This window comes from Stegostoma tigrinum, chromosome 32, assembly GCF_030684315.1.
Source record: "Stegostoma tigrinum isolate sSteTig4 chromosome 32, sSteTig4.hap1, whole genome shotgun sequence".
NCBI classification, from domain to species: Eukaryota; Metazoa; Chordata; class Chondrichthyes; order Orectolobiformes; family Stegostomatidae; genus Stegostoma; species Stegostoma tigrinum.
The window spans coordinates 20959998-20984635 of NC_081385.1; the positions used below are offsets into that span (position 1 = coordinate 20959998).

Below are 24638 nucleotides of genomic sequence, written 5' to 3' on the forward strand. Positions count from 1 at the left end.
CACCTCAGCTCTGAAGCTCTGAAGAAGGGTCTAGGCCCGAAACGTCAGCCTTCCTGCTCCTCTGATGCTGCTTGGCCTGCTGTGTTCATCCAGCTCTACACCTTGTTATCTCTACGCACTTCAGTTGTTTGTTTTCCACATATTTCCTGCAGGGGCAGGGAATCCAAAAATGAGGGTTTTGGCCAAGTGGTGTTACAAGCTGAAATTTTGGGGTCATGAGCCCCATCGAAGCAATGGTCACCAAGATCTCTGATGGAGTTCCCACTGTGCACCTGCACTCACAGACATCTGTACACAGCCACCTTACTCACTCATAAAATGGTCAAGAATGAGAGGGCATTGATTTAAAGTGATTTACAGAGATGTGTGAAAAGTAATTTTCACACTGAGAGAGGTTAGGGCCTGGAATACACTGCCTGAAGGTGTGTTGGAGGCAGTTTCAATTGAGGCATTTTAGAGGACATTGGATGATCAGTTGAATAGAGTGAGTGGGAAAAGACAGAAGAATGGCACTAAGTCAGGATCCTCATTCAGAGAGGCAATGCAGACATGATGGCCTGAAAAGCCTCTATCTCTATGCACGCAATAATTCTGTGATTCTGAGTAATACTTGATTGTGCTGCATGGAATCTTCAGAGCAATACAGAACAATTTAACTGTGTCATTCCCAGTGTTAAAATGTATTGTGCTTCTGTAATTCTTCCAGATTCTTAAGATGTGCAATTTTCTTTAGAGTGTGCATATGTTTCATATTTATCATTCCCCTTAGGTTCTTAAGAATTTACCACATACTGTACAGCAGGAGTCAATTCTAAGTAAGATTGGGTAGCTTCTGTTCCCTGAACAATAGCCACAAACCACTTGTGTTTTGTGGTCTGATTTTTGATACAAGCTTATTTTCTTGATGTTTTTTGACACATCACCAAATTAATTGTACGGTGAGATATGCACTCCCAATCCTTGCTTGCTAATCCAGGATCAAAACCATCAGCTACATCAGCTCATGTACATTATGACATAATATGCGTTCTCAATGCTTCTGGGTTTTAAACAGGATGAATTAATTTGGTTTTAGTGTGTTTCTGTAAGGCTGATTTTGTAGCCTCAGAGGTATTTGTAGTAATTGGATTTGCCTCTCTGCCACTGCTTCATTTGCTTTAAGTCCATCAGTGTAACCCATTAGCTGATAATATTAAACTTCATGAAAATTACAAGATGGCATTTATATGACCTAGGGTTGCTTCAGTAATGCACCATTGGTTTTAGCATGGCTGTTAGTGACCATAAAAATTGCATTAAGCTTGAATCGAGTCCTCAACCCATTGTTTTTTTCCTTGAATAGAACCCGATCAGTGGTGGGGCATCAAACCTTAAAGATGCCCTATTCAAATGAGGCATGTTTTGCCACTACACATAGCTGACTCCACTTTCCATAAACACCATGGCATGACTTGGGTTCAGTGGTTCGCACTGCTGCCTCACAGCGCCAGAGGCCAGGACACAATTCCACCCTCAATAATAAAATATGAGGCTGGATGAACACAGCAGGCCCAGCAGCATCTCAGGAGCACAAAAGCTGATGTTTCGGGCCTAGACCCTTCATCAGAGAGAGGGATGGGGTGAAGGTTCAGGAATAAATACGGAGAGAGGGGGAGGCGGACCGAAGATGGAGTGAAAAGAAGATAGGTGGAGAGGAGTGTATAGGTGGGGAGGTAGGGAGGGGATAGGTCAGTCCAGGGAAGACGGACAGGTCAAGGAGGTGGGATGAGGTTAGTAGGTAGGAAATGGAGGTGCGGCTTGGGGTGGGAGGAAGGGATGGGTGAGAGGAAGAACAGGTTAGGGAGGCAGAGACAGGTTGGACTGGTTTTGGGATGCAGTAGGGGGAGGGGAAGAGCTGGGCTGGTTGTGTGATGCAGTGGGGGGAGGGGACGAACTGGCTGGTTTTGGGATGCGGTGGGGGAAGGGGAGATTTTGAAGCTGGTGAAGTCCACATTGATACCATTGGGCTGCAGGGTTCCCAAGCGGAATATGAGTTGCTGTTCCTGCAACCTTTGGGTGGCATCATTGTGGCACTGCAGGAGGCCCATGATGGACATGTCATCTAAAGAATGGGAGGGGGAGTGGAAATGGTTTGCGACTGGGAGGTGCAGTTGTTTATTGCGAACCGAGCAGAGGTGTTCTGCAAAGCGGTCCCCAAGCCTCCGCTTGGTTTCCCCAATGTAGAGGAAGCCACACCGGGTACAATGGATACAGTATACCACATTGGCAGACGTGCAGGTGAACCTCTGCCTAATATGGAAAGTCATGTTGGGGCCTGGGATAGGGGTGAGGGAGGAGGTGTTGGGGCAAGTGTAGCATTTCCTGCGGTTGAAGGGGAAGGTCCCGGGTGTGGTGGGGTTGGAGGGCAGTGTGGAGCGAACAAGGGAGTCACGGAGAGAGTGGTCTCTCCAGAAAGCAGACAAGGGTGGGGATGGGAAAATGTCTTGGGTGGTGGGGTCGAATTGTAGATGGCGGAAGTGTCGGAGGATGATGCGTTGTATCCAGAGGTTGGTGGGTTGGTGTGTGAGAACGAGGGGGATCCTCTTTGGGCGGTTGTGGCGGGGGCGTGGTGTGAGGGATGTGCTGCGGGAAATGTGGGAGACACGGTCAAGGGCGTTTGCGGGAAATGCGGGAGACGCGGTCAAAACCAGCCCAGTTTGTCCCCTCCCCGCACTGCACCACACAACCAGACCAGCTCTTACCCTCCACCTACTGCATCCCAAAACCAGTCCAGCCTGTCTCTGCCTCCCTAACCTGTTCTTCCTCTCACCCATCCCTTCCTCCCACCCCAAGCCACACCTCCATCTCCTACCTACTAACCTCATCCCACCTCCTTGACCTGTCCGTCTTCCCTGGACTGACCTATCCCGTCCCTACCTCCCCACCTATACTCTCCTCTCCACCTATCTTCTTTTCTCTCCATCTTCAGTCCGCCTCTGCCTCTCTCCCTATTTATTCCTGAACCCTCACCCCATCCCCCTCTCTGATGAAGAGTCTAGGCCTGAAGCGTCAGCTTTTGCGCTCCTGAGATGCTGCTGGGCCTGCTGTGTTCATCCAGCCTCACATTTTATTATCTTGGATTCTCCAGCATCTGCAGTTCCCATTATCACAATTCCACCCTCGGTGACTCTCTGTGGGGAGTTGGCACATTCTCCCTGTGTGTGTTCCTCTGGGTGCTCCGATTTCCTCTCACAGTCCAACGAAGTGCAGTTTAGATGCATTGGCTATACTAAGTTGACTATCATGTCCCAGGATGTGCAGGCTAGGTGGATTAGCCATGGGAGATTCGGTGTTGCAAGGATGGGTGAGGTGGTTGGGCGGGCCTGGGGGGGATGCTTATCAGAGGTTCAGTGTGGACTCAGTGGGCCAAATGAACTGCTTCTACACTGTAGGAATTCTGTGATTCAATGACTTGGGCACTAACGAGGCATTTCCATGTGCCAACTATGCTGAGAGAGACCCTTTCAGTTCATTTACTGGCACTCTAGGTACCTCTTGCATTTGAATCCGGAGCACCAGGACTGCATTATTGTGCACTAACAGTCAGCAAATGGTTATTGGCTCACTAACTCACTGGGCTAAAGACTTCCTGGGTGTGAGGAGCAAAGGAGGCAACTAACATTGGTCACAAATAGTGCACCTTAGTGGGCTGGTGGGAAGAGTGCTTTAAGTTTTCTTGATGCAAATACAAAAACCCTTTCCTCTTCACAGGCCAATAAGTGTGTAATGAACCTGGTTCACAAATTGTAGACCAGCTGCTGTTTTCTCCAACCAGTTGCAAGCTTAGGCCTCTTTGCCTGCTTTGTCAGTTGCCGGTCATCTCAATATCAGCCTCAATGTTTGGAATGTCACAATTTCTGTAAGCCTAAACAAATCAACATTATAATAACTATCCAGTTTTTATATGTTGTGCTCTTAAGATATACATACTGTGCTCGCCTTCCAGTTCCTACAATATATCATTGCCCTGTTAATTGTAGACAGTCCCTTATTTAATAATTTTAGAGTTTTACTTTAATCCTGAGGTGTCATTTCAATCCCCAAGCATTTTGGTAGAACAGGAATATATTGCCGTTCCTTAAGTGTCGGTGGGTCAGAATCCTGAAGTTCCCTCCCAATCGCACTGTGGGTCTGCCTACTGCATATGGACTGCAGCAGTTCAGGAAGACAGACACCAACCTCACTTTCTCAAGGGCAACTAAGGACAGGCGATAAATGCTGGCCCAGCCAGCGACACCTGCATCCCACAAGTGGATTTAAAAGAAAGGGCTTGCTGTGCAACTTCTCACCCGTTAAGTAACAAACACATCACACAGGATTTGTGAAGCATTTTTTAGTTTAAAATTTGCCTTTCTGTTTCAGAATAACCTTTCAGGCAAATGGAGCGTCATTTATTCCTATTTTAAAAAAATAGTCTTTGTTGCTTTCTAAATTGAAATAAAGAATGGTTTGGAAAGGGGAAATTGAAAAGCCTCCCCAAAAGCTAACAGAGCACAAGCTATTGCACTGTGGTAATCTCCATCTGAGATTTGAGGTCAGTGAACTCACTTACAAAGGCCTTTTCTCTATTTGAATGTGCCTCGTTCCTCTACAGCAGTGACTGAAAGAGATTGTGTGTGAAAGGGAAAGCAGCTGGGGATTGGCGACACAGGATCATTGATTAGTGCTTTCTAAAATTCAACACTGGAGCATGAAGTCCTTTCAGATTCAAATAAGAGAAAAGATCACTGCATAATGAGAAGATGGGGAGATGCCAGTTCCTAACAAACTTACTCTTCAAACTGCTGGCTGCAAAACAATAAGTAGCTGCCTTTTGTAACTCTACTTGTAGTTGACTGGAATAAGATTTTTTTTAAAATTTGGTGTTAATTGATCTTCTCTTTGCATATGGCAGTATGTGGACAGTGAATGTGATTGCATACAAATGTGCACTCTTTTTAACAGTATCAGGGATTTACATCTAGCTGTTGCAGAAGCAGGGACATTAGTAAAATCCAAAGAGGAGTTGTTTGGTGTACCTGTTTTGTTTGACACTTGTTTTCAAAATGCAATAGCTTTCTGACCTCAATGAGGATATTGTTTTTAATGACATGATGATGCAGTCCACTCCTATCTTCCTCACATTTATCCTCTATAATATACCAATCTCTTTAGTCCACTTCAGCAACATACCTTTCTTGGAAAAGAAGCAATAAGATAACCTTCTCCGAAGACATGAACAAAGCCATTCTTCAGTCAAATAAGCTTTAGTGAAGCCTTTTGCTGTGGGATATGCCTGGAGGAACTGGGTTAAACTTGTTTGGATTACTTGTGATGGCATTTATAATCAGTAACAAGGAATCCAGTGATCTATACCCAATGCAAATTTAAGGGAAAAGTAGATTGTGAGGTATACTCAAGGGGATGTAGTAAGGTTAAAGCCCTGGAAAAGGTAATAATAGATGGAATTTAATGTGAGAAAATGTGAAATTATCTATTTTTGTGGAAATGTAGAAATGGAAAATATTGCTTGAATGGTGAGAAAACAGAAAATATTGGCTTGTAAAATGATTTGTGTATCTTTTGACACAATTCAGAGGTTTACAATAGTTAAAGCAAATAATTAGGAAGGCAAAATAAATCAGCCACTATAGCAAAAAAGTTGGAATGTGAGTAACGACGTTTTTCTCAAGTTAGGTATGGCTTTGGTGAGACCATACCTTGAATACATTTTGATCTCTTATCTAACGTAGGATATCTCAAGTTGGATTGATCTCAGAGTGAGAATAATGACTTTAAGGAGAGGTTTGTAAATTTTTAAAGCTTGCTTCTTCGGACATGAGCATTGCTGACAAAGCCAAAATTACAGCTGATACCAAATTGCACTTGAGAAGGTGATGGTGAGTTCTAACCACTGCCATCCACCTGGTTTAGCTACACCCAGAGTGCCCTTTGTCAGGGGCTCCATAGTTCTAACTAAGAATGGTGTTTTTGACTTGGGCTCTCTAGAATATTATACTTTTTAATTAAATCACTTTGATTCTTCTAAACTTGGGACAATATCAGCTCTATCAAGTGTCAGAAGCCCAGCCACCTGCATCAGCTTCATTAACAACATTCCCTCGATCATAAGATCAAAATGGGGATATCCATTGATGATTCCATACTGTTTAGCACCATTAGTAACACCTCAAGTACTAAAGCAGCCTGTTGTCATATGCAACAAGATCTGGACAACATTTAGACTTGGGTTGATACATGGCAAGTATACTCATACTGCAAAGGTACCTGACAGTAAATATATCTAACATTTCCCCATGAGATTCAACAGCATTACCATCAGTGAATTCCCCATCATCAATGCTGTAGGATGGCATAGGCCAAAACCTTAATTGGACTAATCAGATAAATATTTTCATGAAAGAATAGAACAGAGGCTGGGAATTTTGCAGCTAGTAGCTCACATCCAGATTCCCTAGGGTCTGTCTGTTATCTACAGTTCAGGTCAGGAACTTGATGGAATGCTTCCCACTTTCCCAGATAAGTGCAGCTACAGCAAGCCTAGAAGACTGATACCATTCAGCATGAACCAGCCTTTTTTTTGGTATCACATTCACCAAGTTCGATGTTTGCCCCCTACACCAGCAACACATTGTGGCAGCAATGCATCAAATTCACCAGCTAAAAGAAGAAGAGCAGTAGATGCCTGGACCAAGCACCATCTTTAAGTTCCTTTCCAAGACGAACATTGTCCTTTCTCGGAATACACCATGAGGTGAAAATCTTGTGCCTCCCTTCCTAATAGCAGTGTGGATGCGCTTGATATAAAAGCACTTACACCACGTGAACTGCAACAGTTTGACAAGAGGTTCACCACCGCCTTCTCAGTATCAATGGTTAATTAATGCTGGCCTAGCCAGCTACACCCACATCCTGTGAATGAATACATTTTTAACATGGTGCTCTGACAAGTCCTCCAGCGAGAGTAAATATATTAGAGACATGCGTCACCAAGGGTCAGCCATTATAGATAGATGTTAGATGTGTTTAGACTGATTGAGCAGTTGTAAGATATCAGAGTGCAAAGGTTGAAGTGTGGTAAATGGGTTGCTCAGTGTAATATCAATAATTTCGCCAAAGCAATAGTGTCAGTACCACATCATTAGGAACGTACAAAAGATATTGATCTGCTCGTGGAGCTACTTCAGTGAAAATGTATGCAATATTTATACTTCTAATTGCATGATTATAATCATTACTTACTGAATACAACATACATTTGAGTAAAATGACTAAAGACCAATTATTTCCTTTCTTTCTGCATGTCATGAAATAATTTTGCCTTGATTCAAAACATAACAAATGGATTAAGAATACAAAAAGAATCTAATTGGGATTGGTTTATTTAAAATAATTTAAATAAACACATTGTCTTTTACTGAAGTTTCATCATTTAAATTTCTTCTGACTCACATGAAATCCTGTTTTCTTTCTGATTGCGACATTAGCAATTTCTCTAAGGATTTAAGATTCCCATATAGCCAGGACTGTGCATTTTATCGTTTGCAAGTATCAGTGAAAGAAAGATTTGCATTTATACAGCATTTTTCACAATCACTAGCTATCTCAAAGCAGGTTACAGTCAGTGTGCATTTGTTCTGATGTAGTCACAGTTGTAGTGTAGGTAATAGGACAGTTAATTTGCAGTTGGCAAACTCTCAGAAACAGAAATGTGATAATAACCAGATAATCTTTTCTTGCTGATTTTTGATTTAGAAATTATTGGCTAGGATATCCAGGGTGACTCCTTGCACTTCTGCAAGTTGTATTATTGCATCTTTTTACTGTGTAATTCTGTTGAACTCAATTTCCGTTGTAACATATCCTTTGCGAATCGGGTGCTTTATTCAGTATGTTATTTCTACGAGTAACTCATGATGCAGCTACTATTCTTCACTATATAATATATTATTCCATAGGTATATAGTAAGTTATGGTGTACATTCTGTATTATGCTCCCTTTGTGCTAACCAATATTTATCACGTTATCCAAAAATATATCTTTTTCTAACATTTGTAAATTATATTACGAAACATTTCAGCTTCAATATTACAAAATTTTTGGTAGATTTTTGCCCTATTTTTAATTTGACCAATAGCATGTATTCTAGTCTAGGTGTTATATCCTATGTTGATTGGTGCATGGCCCACATTTCAATCCTTGTATCCCCAATCTTGTGCTCAATGTTATGGATCATTAAGCAGGACCAGTAAAAGCTGAGGTGATACTCATTGAAATACTGAGGCAGTAACGCACACCTTTAGTAGAAATTAGCATGCACTCGCAATAAAAGCAGTAATATCATGAAAAATGCAAGGGATTAACCTCAATTTAAATTTTAAAAAACGTCTTCAGACACGTAAAAGGCTCCTGAAGAATCAACACCAAAATAAAAGATAGCTGATGTGCCATCTTGTGTGATCTTCATTCAGTTTAATTTCCTTGAAGGAACATTTTTCAAAGCCCAAACTCCAAGACAAACATGGAATATGATGTAAATTCCACAGCAATTTAAAATTGTATTTTAAGCCCATTTACAGTGTGTTAATTCTATTAAAATATGCAAGGTCCCTTTAGCTGCTGGTGTACACATCTTATAATTTTCATCGCGCATAAATGGAGAACATATAGAGAAATCAATTTAATGTCATGAGCAAGATTACTTTGTTAGCTTTTTATTGAAAACAACATTGTATTACCTTGATCTGCATGCTTAGACTTCACGTAATGTCGTTTCCTAATGTCATGGATATAAATTCATTCAGCTCACAGCAGGAAATTAGCTTGAATTAAATGGCTTTATGTCAAAATATGTTCATGTTCTTATGTTACATTCATTTTATTGATTATTAATCTCTTAACTGAGACAAGAACACAGAATTGTAGACTTTGTCTAGCATCTTCAGTATTTTGTTGCTGTTATCATAAACAGGGAGGAGAATAGGGTGAAGGGAGAGTCATGTAGGAAAAAAATGCTAGCTTGTGACTTTGCACTTTGAATTTTCAGTTCTTCAGAAATTGGAGAGGGCAGATTACGTTGCTACACTAGCTGTACCTTTGCCTGTCTATGCATTAAAATGCATCATCTGAATTTTATATTTTCACAAGCCTCTGTATGGTCTGGTAGCATCATAGAATTATGCAGAACAGAAGGAATTCATTCAGCCCACTTTATCTGTGCCAGCTCTTTGAAAGAGCTTTCCAATTGGTAGCAGGCAGAGAACATATGGATTACCTGAAGTGGTAGTCCTCTTAGGAGGAGCAGTAGTAACCTGTCTTAACCTTGAGGTAAAAGCAGTTAATTCTATGTTGTGTAATTAATTTAATTAATATAAGAGAGGCTAATATCAGTTTAAGAATCGAACTAGGATTTCACATTTTCTCTGGGCATAATGAGCCCTGAGATTAAGGATTACTGGTTCTATATTTGAACTGAAATCCAGTAAAAAAAACACCAAGTTAGTTCTGGACCTTCCTCTGTAATCGCCACCTAACCAAAATGAAGTTATAGGTGGGCACAAGTGCTGTTGGTGGGGGTGGAGGATGGTGTAGTGAGCCCCTTCACTAAGTCATTTCAGACATACTTGCATGCCAAAAGATTCACTGGGGCCAGCATGGAAATTCAAGCTTGACTCAAATCTGAACCCTTCTAAGATCCTAAAAACATCAAAGGGGAACAAAACAAGGGATTTTGATGAATGGAGGGGATTTTTCAGCCCACAGGTTTTATGTATGCATTTTCTGTATTGCTGGGATTGTCAACTGTGGAGAGTTATTAGTTTGTTTGGTTTATGAAGTTGGTTTAAATTGCTACATTTTTATTATCATTAGGAATCATCAAAATATTCCATAGAACTTAATCTTTTTGGAGGTTACATGTAATTACTTATAGTCTCAGGAGACTGATTGCACTGAATTATTCAGTGATTCAGGAAATTGCATGTGATCTGCAGATTGAGTGGACTTAATGATTGGCTTTTTGTTGTTCCTACCCTATTTCATTCACTGCACAGAAGACACTGAGACATGGCAGACTCAAAATCACTTAGGCAATACCGCACACTGTGTGCAGCAATTGTGGATCAATCTCATAGGAATGTGGAATTTGGTCCTTCACATCTATATCTCACCAAAGAAGAAATCTCAATTTGAGTTTTGAGAATTCTGATCAGGAACGAGAATTTCTGATATGCACAACCCTTTCTATGAGAAAGTACTTATAGATTCATACAGCACAGAAATAGAACTTTGGTCCAACTTGTCTATGCTAATCAGATACCCCAGTCTGACCCAGTCTCATTTGCCAGAACTTGGCCCATATCCCTCTAAGCCCTTCCTTTTCATATATCCATCCAGATGTCTTTTAAATTTTATAATAGGATCCACCTCTACCACTTCCTCTGGCAGCTCGTACCATACATGCACAGCCCTTTGTGTAAAAGAAAGTTACTCGTCAGGTCCTTTTTAAATCTTTCCCCTCTCACCTTAAGCCTGTGCCATCTAATTTTAGCTTACCCATCCTAGGAAAAAGTCCTTGGCTATTCACCCTGTCTATGTCTGATTTATTCCTGGTTGCCCCACTTCTTATTTTGACAATATGTATTTATTCCCCACCAGAGAAATAGGTAGATACACAAAATGTATCAGCATATTGATCACTTCAAGCAGTTTGATAAAACCACTGCTCAATGTTCTGAATTCTAGGGAATATAAACCAATTATCACCAAATATACTCATAATTGAACATTTTCATCTCCGGTATCATTCTGGTGAATTGACCCTCCCTTCCTCCAAATTCCAATATCTTCTGTAAGATGTAGTGACCAAAAAGCATACTCAGATGTGTATGTGCATATGTGCATACTCACTAAGACTGTAAATGAAGCATCATTTTCTCGTCTTTATACTCTATTTTCTTTGACATAAAGGGAAATATTTCATTTTGCATTGATTTTTGTCCTTGGCCAACAACTTATTGTCCCATATTGTTATAGCCAGTAGCTATAGCCAGTATAGGATAGTTATAGTCCCTCAGGCATCCATATCACCTAGACTCACGATATCAGGAAGACATTTCAATTTGCTTTTTCTTGGATACAAAATATATAACCTCACACTTCCCTACATTGATTTCCATTCACCCTACCTCTGCCCAGTCATTTCATCTACGCATGTTGCTACTGTGCTTTCTTTTTTGTCACTGTTTTTAAAACAAACAGAGCTAGTATTCATTCTCCATCCTGTTCTCCAGTTGTTATGAATTGGTATTTACTGAGCCACTTCAGTGAAAATTTATAAATCGACCACAGTAACAAAGGACTGGAGTCATATCTAGACCAGACCTGATCCATTAACGTTTCCGCAGGGGTTATTAGAGAATTGATCTTTATGACATTCAGAAGTTTCTTAATGACTTCTTTTGAAGTCATGCCAACTTTCATTTCCAGATTTTTTAAAAAAAATTGTTCAAATTATTGCCATGGTGAGATTTTAACTCCAATTGTCTGAATTATTAATTATGCTCCCATGCCACCAACCTAGTAGCATTTATATCCCATCTACACAAATTATTTTTGGTTCTAACAAGTGCCACCATAAACTTGGATATATTGTCTTTATTTGTTCATCTAAGTCATTAATGTATGAAAGAATAGAATAACTTGCTTTTGGTACTTTATGGTATTTTGCGCTTATCCCTCGGACACATTAATTCATTTCCCTTCTGCTTGCACTTCCTTCCATTTTTACCTGAATTGTTAAAATAGGTATTTAGATAAAATCTGTTAGAGCTGGAGTTGTTATTTTGCCCACCAATGTGAGTAGAACTTAATCACAAAATGTCATGACTGGTGCTCCTCCAGCCTCCCCGACTAAAGCTATAAATCTGCTGTTTTCAGATATTTTGTGGTGTACCATATGACCCAGAGTATTGGATAACGTCACACGACCACTGAGCAGGCTTCCACCACGTTACACAATGTTTTGGATACCACCATATTATTGTGTTTTGGGTGATGCCATTGTTACAAAAAGAATAGTATTATTTTTCAGTGAGTGCAAAGTACCATTACCATGTTTGTAATGTATTGTATTCACATATTAACTAGTATACACAAACCGCACACCAGTTTAACCCACTTTTCCCATGTACTTGCTCTGAAAGACTTGCTTAATAGACAGCTACAGTCAAAGTAAAGATGGTGGAGCATGGAATGTGCTGACATGCTGGATCCTTCCATAGAGTATTAAAATACGCTTTGAGTAAGTCTGTAACACTTTTGAATGTTAACCCAGTTTTTGTTGACTGTGGCTGATGTGCTTTTGATCATCGATTAAATGAGTGCAAGGTACTGCCATTCTGCTTGTGTGGCACACACGTATTAGCCAACGCAAATATAATGCAGTCATGAAATAAATATTCCACGTGGTATAGAGAGCATCACCCATACCTGGTAAAACTCTGACATTGCTCACTTGCCAGGGAGCCTTGCTTTCTGGAGGCACAGATCAGAAAACATGGGCATCTGCCACGTATGACTAATTTTGTAGCATATATTTCCAGCAGCTGAGGGGAAATGGAAAGGTATAAAGTAATGATGACGGGGATGATCACACTTCTGTGGTGACATCCTGCTTTGTATCTTGCTGAAAACAGCAATGACTGTAAAATGAATCTGTAAGTGTGGAAAGGTGAATTTGGAGACTATTATTTGGCAATCACTGTCATAAATGAAACCTATCATTTAAGTGGACCTGTATGCAACCTAAGGTACCTTTTTCTCTTTCGTTTAAAATTACTGGTGATACAGGAATGCTCTTCACCGCCATTATGTGATATTTTCTCTGCATCATGAAAATCACATCAACTCATGCAATATCATGTGAATTATAATAATATTTTTCTGCCTCTGTGACAACAAGAACAGAAGTTGACCAATAGATAACTACAATGAAAAAGAATATTACTTCACATTCTAACAATGCAAACACTACATCCCATCAGAAGCGCAATATTTTTGTAATCCCAGTTGCATGGCTATGTTAGATAATGCTCTTCACCCATTGACGCTTCCAACTAGGGGCAGGTGATAGCCATTCAGTACCTCGAGCCTACCGCTCCATACAATAGGATCATGGCTGGTCTGACCATAGCTCTAAAACCACATTCCTGCCAACCTCCTGAAATAACTGCACAGAGGCTAGTACCCATCTTCCGATATTTACATGTGCACAGCACATAGGCTCTGACCAACCAGCTCAGAACTAATCCCTAGAAGGAGGAGACTCGCTGACATTCCTGTTTATATCTGTCTGCCAGGACCCCTCAATTGGCCCAGGATAACAACCCCAATCAAGGATATCATAGTCAATGAGAACTACCTGGCCCTCATTCCAATCACTACATCCGATAACCACTGACACTGTCATTAATCAATAATCTAACTGCCTTTGTCTTAAAAATATTCAATAAACATTATTATAGTGTTGCTCGTATCCTGTTTCATTAGGAGTGTTACTTACAAGAAGAATGTCATACAACTCAACAATTCCAGTGCTCTGTGCTGTAAGCAACGCTGCGTTTTGAGTAAAAGCAAGAAATGGAACTCGTCCATTTTTGAAGAGCTGACCTTTTGTCTGTTTTTTACAGGTGCCCACAGTGTAAGGGAGGAGCCTCAGTTTGTGACTGCCCGTGCTGGTGACAGCGTGATTCTGGGATGTGATGTGGTACACCCAGTGACAGGACAGCAACCCCCCTATGTGGTAGAGTGGTTTAAGTTTGGAGTTCCCATCCCAATATTCATCAAATTTGGTTTCTATCCTCCTCATGTGGACCCTGAATATGCAGGTAGGACATACAGAGTTAAGACTTTGCAGACCAACTCAATGTACAAAGAGATATCAAACCATGTTAGAAAATGGCATGGTGCCAATATGGTATAATAAATACTCCTCAACAATATTTGAAAGCAGCAAAAAGAATGAATGTTTTGAAATTTTTGTTTAACTTCAGCAAAATTTAAAAGTAGCTTTTTCTTGAGTGTGTAGTTAAGAATTAAACTGCAATTTTTCCAACTTCTGACAAGCATTTTCTTTGAGTCCCTGGCTCACATGACAATGCTTTTGATGTATCTTTGTATCCACTGTCGATTTTCTTTGCTGGTCTTCAGCAACTAAAATGGAAGCTAATTGCTTTTACAGTTAACTCTAGTAACTTAGTCCTACCCATCAGAGCCAAACCTAGTTCACATTCTATAAAGTCTGTAGCGGAAGCCACAGCAATTCTATTCAACTGGAAAGAACAGTCTAACACAAAACTCTTCAGAGTATTGTCAGCATTCAAAATGTCTCCATGTACTTCCAATCTTCTGACAAGGGGCTGAAGGTCATTCTGCTCCTTCAATCAATTTGACTGATTTTCAATTCCTTTCTGGTTAAATAAAGCTCCACTTTCCAGAAAACAGGTTTCTTTAACAAAATCAAATCAAACATAAAATAAAAAGTGTTTATCTTTCAGGTTGTATGAAAGTATTGAAAAATCAATTCTCTGGATTTTAATTTCAAAATTATGTATTCATGACTTGGCCTCCCATATCTTCGTAATATTAGCATGATCATTTGTTATAAAATCACTGTGTCTGCTGTTTTACTGAAGACATTAACTTATCCAAATGTTTTGAATGATGTTGTACAAATTGGGCCCATAAATTTATTTTACCCAATCACTGTCTCATTTTCACTTTACCATTCTCCTTAGCTCACTCTTTTGAACTCACTTTCTCTCATCCACAGCACTGTCTCATACTTTCACCTGCTCATGCTCTCCCATTCACATCCTTTCCCTATCTCACTTCCTGTCAGTAGCTGTTCTCTCAGCAAACAAACTCCATAAGAACTGGTGGCATTTCCCATAACAATAAAAAAATTCAGCCTTCAGGCAAAAAGAATCTTCGAGCTTCCGAACTTCTAATTGGAAAGAGATATTAAAAAATTACTTACACAAGAGAATAAAATATGCCCCTTGCATTTAACTTGATCTTCATAAGCTTTTAACTGCCATCAGGAAAAGTTATTATTGTTCACTATGAAGTAATTGCCCTCAACTCTGAGGATACTATTAAAAGCAAACCTCACATTTTATTACCTTTAATATGCAGGTTGCAGCTATGGCTTCAGCCAATGACCAGGTGCATTGTTCAGCAGAGTTTGTCAGCCTTTTCATTCTCAGGTGCCACTGGGAGCTACCATTTATCACCCAGTTGAGAAAAAGCTGTATGCTGAACAACTGCATGAATCCTACCCATCTGTCTCTCATTTTACGTTTCTGGCTATTTGCATATTTAGCTGATTCCTGTATTTCTAAACAAACACTTACTCCTCTCACCCTTCACTTAACTTTAGCAGGTCGGATTCATACGGCTAAATTTTACTTCAATCTCTGAGGTCCTGAGCCTGAGTCCATAAGCAGATCTCGAGCCTGCCTTTGCCAGCAATAGAACTCAGTGATTTTGTGGCAGACTGTCTCCTAGTAGTCTACCTCCAGTCTCATGATACAATGTGGATGATGGGCAGGCTTCTAATACAACCAGTTCAATCAGAGGGCCATTGGCTGTGCAGAGAGATCTACCAATCATGAGAGGTGGGCGGAGCCAAGTCAAAGATCTTGAACTTGTTTTTCTTTCTTTCATCCATTCATGAGAGGGTGATGGTGGGCTGCTTTCTTGTATCTCTACATTCCATTTGGTGCTGGTGCACCCACAATGCTGTGAGGAAGTTCCAATATTTTGACCCACGAGGAACGGTGGTATATTTCCAAGCCAGAATGATGTGTGGCTTAGAGGGGAGCTTGCAGGTGGCAGCGTTCCCATATCTGTTGCCTTTTTCCTTCTAGTTGTCAGTGGTTTTAGTTTGGGACGGTGCTATCTTCGAACCTTTTGCCTGTGCATCCTCTAAAAGGTTAAACATTTTAGGTAAGGGTGTATACAGGGGTGTGCAGATGATAAGCTCAAACAAGAGATAACTGAAAGATGTGATATTTGTAAAACTGAAACCAAAGTATGCTGCCATAGCCTTTGGTAAGTCTACTCTTATCAAGAGATTTCAATGAACTAATGGCTATGGATGTAAAAGTATGGGATGAAGGAAATAAAAATGATAGTTGGCTGATTTGGCCATCAGATTTTGACAGTCAGTAATAATAAATGACTAAGATTTTAAAAATGTGGATAGACATTAGATGTCTTGAACCATTGGCCAAATTTCTCACTGATATTGGAGAAGTGGAAGGGGTGCAATTTGCTAACAACAATTGAGAGAGACATCTGAATAGAAACTGGATATATGAATAATAAGTGATTGGCACCTATTTTTGGAAGGGGTCACAATTAGTACTACTTTTCCAAAGTATTTGTACTTTATGCCCCAGAAAGAACTCAGTGAGCCTTAAAATGTAACTCAAGACCACTGGAAACCAGTTTCAATCAGGGAAAAATGGACTATTATGAGAGATTGGGCTTAGAGAATGGGGAGGCATGGGGAAGTTATTGGTAAGAATGGGAAAATGGTAATTGTACAGCATGCAAATCATACTATTCAGGTACACTCTGCAAGGTTATCATGGACAGCAAATGTAGGAGGATGTAAAATATTTAAGGAGCAGATACCTTCCATACCAAAATGTTTCACGGAATAGATGATCAGACTGTTTCAGTTGACTATTTAACTGATGATGGACAGATCAGAATTGATGGACATTATGAGACCATTAGTGGTGAAGGACTTAAGAGCATATGAAATAGGGTCAAGAATAGGCCATTCAGCCCCACAAGCCTGCTCCACCATTCTATAGGATGATGGTTGATCTTCCACACGTCTTCCATGCCAGATCCTTATTGCCTTCAAACCCGCAATATTTCAAACGTTTATCTACTTCGTCTTTAATATTTTCAGTAATCTAGCTTCCACAACTCTCTGTGGAAGAGAATTTGAACTGTACATTACCATCTGGAAGAATAAATTCATTCACATCTCAATTTTAAATGAATATCTCATAATTCATTAACAAAGCTCCGTAGTTTGAGATTCGCTAACTCATGGACACATCTTCTCCACATCTATCCTGTCAAGCCCTCTCAGAATCTTGTAAGCTTCCTTCCATATGATCACCTCTCATTCTTTGAAACTCAAATGAATAAAGTCCTAACTTGTTTAGCTGTGCTTGATAAATCAACCCCTTCATTCCAAGAATCAGCTGAGCGAATCTCTTTGGAATTATCTCCAAGGTCAGTATGTCCTTCCTTCAGTAGGGGAACCAAAACTGTACGCCAATGCTCCAGACAGACCTCACTAACACCCTGTATAGTTGTATCAAGGCTTCACTATGTTTGAACTCCAACTTCAAGCAATAAAGGCCAAAATTCAATTTGCCTTCTTAATTACTTGCGGCAGCAGCATACTGACTTCTTGCACAAGAACACACAGATTGTTCTGTGCTGCACTGACAACTGCAAAAAGTGGACAGTACAGCCAACTATTAACCAGAAGTGGCTGGTCGGTAGAGAAACATGACTATTATAAGTAGAGAGGGGAAGGGCACTGGAAAATATAAAAGCTGGAAAGGTAGCAATAGGTTTTTGAATAAGAATTGCAAAAATCTAATGCAAGAACATACAATGTAAACTCAGTCCATCTGGCAACAAACATGCCCCTAGAAAGATCACAGACAATGAAGGAATCCTCTTAATAGGAGGGAGATGTCAAACAGTAGCAGTAACATTAAGCAAGATAGAGGGGCGTAGTTTAACAAGGTCACTAGGAGATCATAAGTATCAGTGGGATTTTCTAAAGCAGGATCTAGGCCCGAAATGTCAGCCTTCCTGCTCCTCTGATGCTGCTTGTCCTGCTGTGTTCATCCAGCTCTACACCTTGTTATTTCTTTTTATAGTGCTGCTACTTTTGTAAATTTCTGTGATGAGTGCTGAAGTTGAGGACATTGTTTTTTTCTTGTAGAAAAGGAAGGTAAAGGAAGCTTGGGAAGCTAAAACAATCTGAAGAACAGTAAAAATACCTTAGCAGCAGCAACCTTCACTCTTAGTGAAGTGATAAATGTGTCAATTATCTCAGTGAAAATATTGGAAAAAATTCTAAAAAGACTTTTCAGCAGCAATCCTCATTGAGTGCTGTGTTAATAACAAGTCACTGTGGGCTGATGTATCCTCAACAAAATGTGTGAATGACAAAAGACTGTGGATCGATATTGTAGTGTTAAAACAAATCTTCGAGAATGGAGAATTCTCCAAACTGAAATGGATGAGCTGTGGCAGTCAATTATCGCAGAATCCCTGCAGGAATGAAGCAGGCCATTCAGCCTATTGAGTCCACACCGACCCTCTGAAGTTATCCCACTCAGACACACTCCATCCCATTTCTGTCACCCGGCATTTCCTGTGGCTAACCTACCTATCCTGCACACTGTGGGTAATTTAGCATGGCCAATCTGCCCAACCCGAACACCTTTGGACTGTGGGAGGAAACCACAACACCCAGAAGAAACCCACACAGATATAGGGCAAATGTGCAAATGCCACACAGCCAGGCACCCTAGACTGAAATCAAATGACAAAGGTATAGTTAATAAAAAACAAAAGAACCGTAGATGCTGCAAATCAGAAACAAAAACAAAAGTTTCTGGAAAAGCTCAGCAGGCCTGGCACTATCTGTGAAGAGAAATCAAAGTTAATGTTTCAGATCCAGTGACCCTTACACAGAACTGAGGTATTCACCAACGTCTTCAACCTCTCCCTCCTACAAGCCAAAGTTCCCACGTGCTTCAAGAAGACTACCATCATCCCAGTACCTAAGAATGCGATATGCCTTAATGGCTACTACACGGTGGCTCTGAACCCCCTAATCATGAGGTGCTTTGAAGGGCTGGTCATGCCCCATGTCAACACTGGCCTCTCCGGCTGCTTCACTCCCCTGAGATTTGCCTACGAACAGAACAGATCCACGGTGGATGCCATTTCCCTAGCCCTGCACTCATCCCTGGAACATCTAGACAACAAGGACAACTGCGTTAGACTCCTGCTCATTGACTACAGCTCCGCCTTCCACACCATTATCACCTCCAGATTGATCTCAAAACTGCATGACCTAGGTCTTGGGTCTGCCCTCTGCAACTTGATCTTCAGCTTCCTGACCCATAGACTGCAATCAGTGAAGGTAGACACCTGCACCTCCTCTACGATAACATTCAACACTGGAGACCCCAAGGATGCGGTTTCTGCCCCCTGCTGGACTGCTTGTATACCCACAACTATGTCGCCAAATTCTGAACAAATGCCATCTACAAGTTTGCTGATGACACCACTGTGATAGTTTAGATTTCAAACAAAAATGAGTCAGAATACAGAAAGGAGATAGAGGGTTTGGTGATATGGTGCAAAGACAACAACCTCTCAATGTCACTGAAATAAAAGAACGGATTAGTGACTTCAGGAAGAAAGGAGGAGAATGTGGCCCCATCTACATCAATGGAGTGGAGGTTGAAAGAGTTGAGAGCATCAAGTTCCTAGGAGTGACGATGACCGACAACCTGTCCTGGACCCCCACATAGATGCAATGGTCAAGAAGACACAACAATGTCTCTTCGTCAGGCAGCTTAGGAAATTTGGCATGTCCATAAGGACCATGATCAACTTTTACAGATGCACCATTGACAGCATTGCATCAGGGTGACAATAAATCAAACCAAATCACTGTGGTATATTGTAAAAAGGGTTTGCCCTGGGAGTTCTCAACATTGACTTTGAATACCATAAAGTCTCACGGTATCAGGGAAACCGGCTGCTGATTTTTACCAACCCTGCAGCCCAATCCTGCACACACTACATCCCAACTGCTCAGCTATTAATTCAGTATTCTTCCATGCTGGACATCACTTTGAGGAAACCCTGAATGCAACAATGGTGCAGGGTGTTTTTTGGGAGGGGAACTCTGTTTCCATCGTTGAGAGTGGCTTGGCAGCTGCCTTTCTGACTGAACTAGTCAAGTCTTAAAGGAGATAACAAAGTGTAGAGCTGGATGAACACAGCAGGCCAAGCAGCATCTTAGGAGCGATGCTGCTTGGCCTGCTGTGTTCATATAGCCCTACACTTTGTTATCTTGGATTCTCGGCATCTGCAGTTCCTATTATCTATGAAGTCTTAAAGGACACTGCTGCTTGTCTGGATCTGCAGCAAACAGTGAGGAACAAATAAGCATGAGAGCAGTGTGGTTTAACATATTTCATCCTATCCTCATCCCCTGAAGCAGATGCATCTGACAATGGCAGTATCAGTTAGCGTGACCACTGCACAGACATTGTGGAGATGTAATTCTTTCTTTCCTCACGTTGTGAATATCCTCCATCATGTTGTGTGGGCACTATCACTATGCTAAATGAGATGGACTTTGAACAGATCTAGCAATTCAAGACTGGCATCCATGGGCTACCATCAGCAGCAGAATTGTCCTTCAATACAACCGGTAATCTCATGGCCAGGCATATTCCTCACTTACCCATCACGATCAAGCAAGGGACCACGGCTGGTTCAATGAGAAGTTCAGGATTACATGCAAGGAACAGCACAAGGCATATCTAAAACTGAGATAATGGGAGCTGCAGATGCTGGAGAATCCGAGATAACAAAGTGTGGAGCTGGATGAACACAGCAGGCCAAGCAGTGCTCCTAAGATGCTGCTTGGCCTGCTGTGTTCATTCAGCTCCACACTTTGTTATATCTAAAACTGAGGTGTCAACAAGATAAAACTACAAATTAGGACTACTTCTGTGCCAAACAGCATAAGCAGCAAGTGATAGACAGAGCTAAGTGATGCCATAACCAACAGATCAGATCTAAGTTTTGCAATTCTGCCACATCTGACTGGAGGAGGAGGAGGCTTCACACACCCTTATCCTCAGGAAATCGGAGGCCAATACAACAATGCAAAAGGAAGTCTATAGCTGCCTCCTCCAGAGATTACCAGGTGCTAGCCTTATTCAATTCACTCCATGAAATGGCTGGAATCTCTGGATACTGCAAAGACTGTAGATGCTGACACTATTCCAGCAATAACACTGAAGATATGTGCTCCAGCACTTCCAATGTCCAGCCACAACACTGTTGCAATACAGCTACAACAGTGACATCCACCCAACAGTGCGGAAAATTGCTTGGACATGTCCTATACACAAAAGGCAGGTCAAATCCAAGCCAGCTAATTACCATTCCATCAGTCTACGCACATTCATCTGTAAAGTGAAGGACAGTGTTATCAACAGTGCTTCAAGCATCCCCTAATGGGTAATACCTTGAGTTCTGCTGGGATTACTCAGCTACTGACCTCATTACATCCTTGGTTCAAACATGGGCAAACAAGCTAAATTCCTGAGGTGAGGTGAGAGTGAAAACCTTACCATCAAGGCCACATTTGATTGAGTCAGAGATAATGGGAACTGCAGATGCTGGAGAATCTGAGATACAGAAGTGTGGAGCTGGATGAACACAGCAGGCCAAGCACAGCTTTTGTGCTCCGAAGATGCGGCTTGGCCCGCTGTGTTCATCCAGCTCCACATAGTTATCTCACATTTGATTGAGTTTGGTTTGAAGAAGCCCTAGTGAATTAGAGTCAAAAGGAATCAAGATGGAAACTGTTTGCTGGTTGCAATCGTACTTTGCACTAAGGAAGAAAATTGTGGAGATCGGTCATTTCCAATCTGGGATTTCTCTGAAGGTGTTCCTCAGCATAGTGTTGAAGATGCTTACTGATAATTGCAAAATTTTTGGTACCATTGTGATTCCTCAGATCCTTAAGCAGTTCATATCTGAATGCACTGAGACATGGCCAATATCCAGGCTTGGGTTGAAAAGTGGCAAGTAACATTTGTGATTTCATGGGGCACAAATGCCTGGCATTGACCATCTCCAAGAAAAGGGAATCTAATCATTGCCCCTTAACACTTAACAATTTTAAATCATCAACCTGCACTGTCAACATCCTGGAAATTATCATTGACCAGAATTTCAACTGGACTGGCCATGTCAGTAATGTGAATACAAAAGCAAGGTTAGAAGCTTTGGAACCTGCAGTGAGTTACTCACCTCCTAACTCCCCAAAGCCTGTCCATCACCGATAAAGGACAAGTCAGGAGTGTGATGGAATACTCCCCACATGACCAGATGAGTTCAGCCCCAACAACACTCCAGAACCTTGACAGCATCCAGGACAAAGCAACCCACTCGATTGGCACCACTTCCACATCAAAGACTGGCTTTCAGCAGCAGCAGATGCTCTGCAGAAACTCACAAAGGCTGCTTCCAAATCCAAGACCACGGTCATCAAAACGGACAGGGGATGCAGATACATGGGAACGCCACTGAATGGAAATACCGCTCCAAGCTAATGATCATCCTCACTTGGAGATATGTTGCTGTCCCTTCTCTACGTCAGGACCCTGGAACTTGCTCCTTAGGGGCAATGTGTGTCGACCTGCAACAATCACTGTAACAGATTACAAAGGCAACTCATCACCACCTCCCTAAGAGCAGCTCGGGATGAGCAATAAATGCTGGCCCAGCCAGTGATTCCACATTCCATAAATGGATAAGAAAGAAGGGCAGCAACATCACACTACGTTGAGTGAGACTATGTGGTATTCAAGTTTGGTGAGGATATTACCGAGCGAAATGATTTCGGAGATTTTGGAAAAATGCTTGATGTGTCAGTTCCTCTTGCAAATCATCCTGTCAACTGTTCAAGATGAATGTATTTTGAATATCCATAATGATAAATATAATGAAAACAGCTTTCCTAAAGTAAAACCTTTTTGAAGAAGTCATTGTGTAACTAGTAACGAGGCACCAAGGCAACAAAAATTAATGATGTGTCCCACCAAGTTAGAACTTGAATGGAGTTGACTCAGGAGAAGAATGAGAAGAACATTCAGCCTCAACTTGCCACATTTGCAAACAGACGCACAGCACAGGAGAAAGATCATAGTTTGGTAGCAGGAGAAAAATTATAGTAGGGTAGTATCATGTAATAACCTTTCTGCTTTCTATAATTTCAGTATCTGATGAGAGGCTATAAATTGCTAAGAAAAGTTCGCAATCAGTGAGTGAACAAAGATCATTTCTTTTGATTTTCCTCCTTTTCTTAGTTATTATGAAAGCTCATTAAAAGGTTTTCTTGCGGTTGTGCAGATATATTACAGTTGTATTTATAATAGCAGTTGCAGTTATGCTACAACAATGAGTGGACATCTTCCTACTCCCTTTGGAAGTACTGAATCAGGATACATTGAGAAATCAAAACCAAAAGATTGGATGCTGTAAATCAGGAACAAAACCAAAGTTGCTGGAAAAGCTCAGCAGGCGTGGTAACATCGTGGAGGAGAAAACAGAGTTGACGTTTCGGGTCCTGTGACCTTTCCTCAGAACTGATGGTGGCTGGGAAAACGTCAGTTTATATTCAGAAAATAGGGAGGTGGGTGGAGTAGGGAGTAAACGATAGGATAGAGCCCAAAGAGAGAGAAAGACAGTTGGACAGACAAAGGAGTTGCTAACGATCAGGCTGGGAGGGTGAGTAGTTGTTAATGGGGACTGTTAGTGACTATCAACAGGGGGTGTGTAGTGGCAGGCTATGTGGTAACAAGGCCTGGTGTGTGGGCTGGGACATGGGAGAGTTTAGGCCCTAAAATGAGTTCAATAATTTTATGGCCTAAACTCTCCCATGTCCCAGCCCCCCACCCCACACACCAGGCCTTGTTAGCATACAGCCTGCCACTACATACCCTCTGTTGTCAGTCACGAACAGTCTCCATTAACAACTACTCACCCTCCCAGCCTGATCGTTAGCAACTCCTTTGTCTGTCCAACTGTCATTCTCTCTCTTTGGGCTCTATCCTATCGTTTACTCCCTACCCCACCCACCTCCCTATTTTCTGAATATAAACTGACGTTTTCCCAGCCACCAACAGTTCTGAGGAAGGGTCACCGGACCCGAAACCTTAACTCTGTTTTCTCCTCCACGATGCTGCCAGGCCTGCTGAGCTTTTCCAGCAACTTTGGTTTTGTGCAATGAGAAATCTATTGCATGTTCCGTAGGAGATGATTTAGTACAATCTTCATTCTACATGCATTCTGTTTGTTCAAGTAATTGTATTTCCACATGATGGAAGGTGGATGCTTTGGTCCCTAAGTTGCAAGTTGTTTTTGGTATCACATCATTACAATTTAATGCAAAACCACATTTCAGTCATTGTTTTTAAGTATTTACAGGAATTTTGGATGATCCCAATTCTGATGAAAGTCGATTCAATTACTTTACATTGATTAGAGAGATAGCTTTTGTTATTGCATATTATTGTCCTGTCAGATGGCTTTATTGCAAGTCCTGTCTATGAGATGTTGATAATATGAACATCACGAAGTAGAATGAAAGTTAAAATATTAACAGGGAAATCTTCATTCATGAAGTATAGAGCCTCTTTTTTGACATTTTATTGAAATACTCTCGAAT

General features: G+C 41.2%; 1 protein-coding gene across 6 annotated transcripts in view; it reads left to right on the forward strand.

The window, feature by feature from the left end:
• The window catches only part of igsf9bb (immunoglobulin superfamily, member 9Bb), a 635068-nt gene that overhangs the window by 157931 nt on the left and 452499 nt on the right, over positions 1–24638 (forward strand). For all 6 annotated transcript variants that reach the window (XR_007250530.2, XR_007250531.2, XM_048562092.2 and 3 more), the window contains exon 2: positions 13729–13926. Coding sequence is in view for 4 of the 6 variants with exons in the window: in XM_048562092.2 (XP_048418049.1) it covers positions 13729–13926 (198 nt within the window). In the remaining 2 variants the exon portion in view is untranslated. The remainder of the gene's footprint in view (positions 1–13728; positions 13927–24638) is intronic.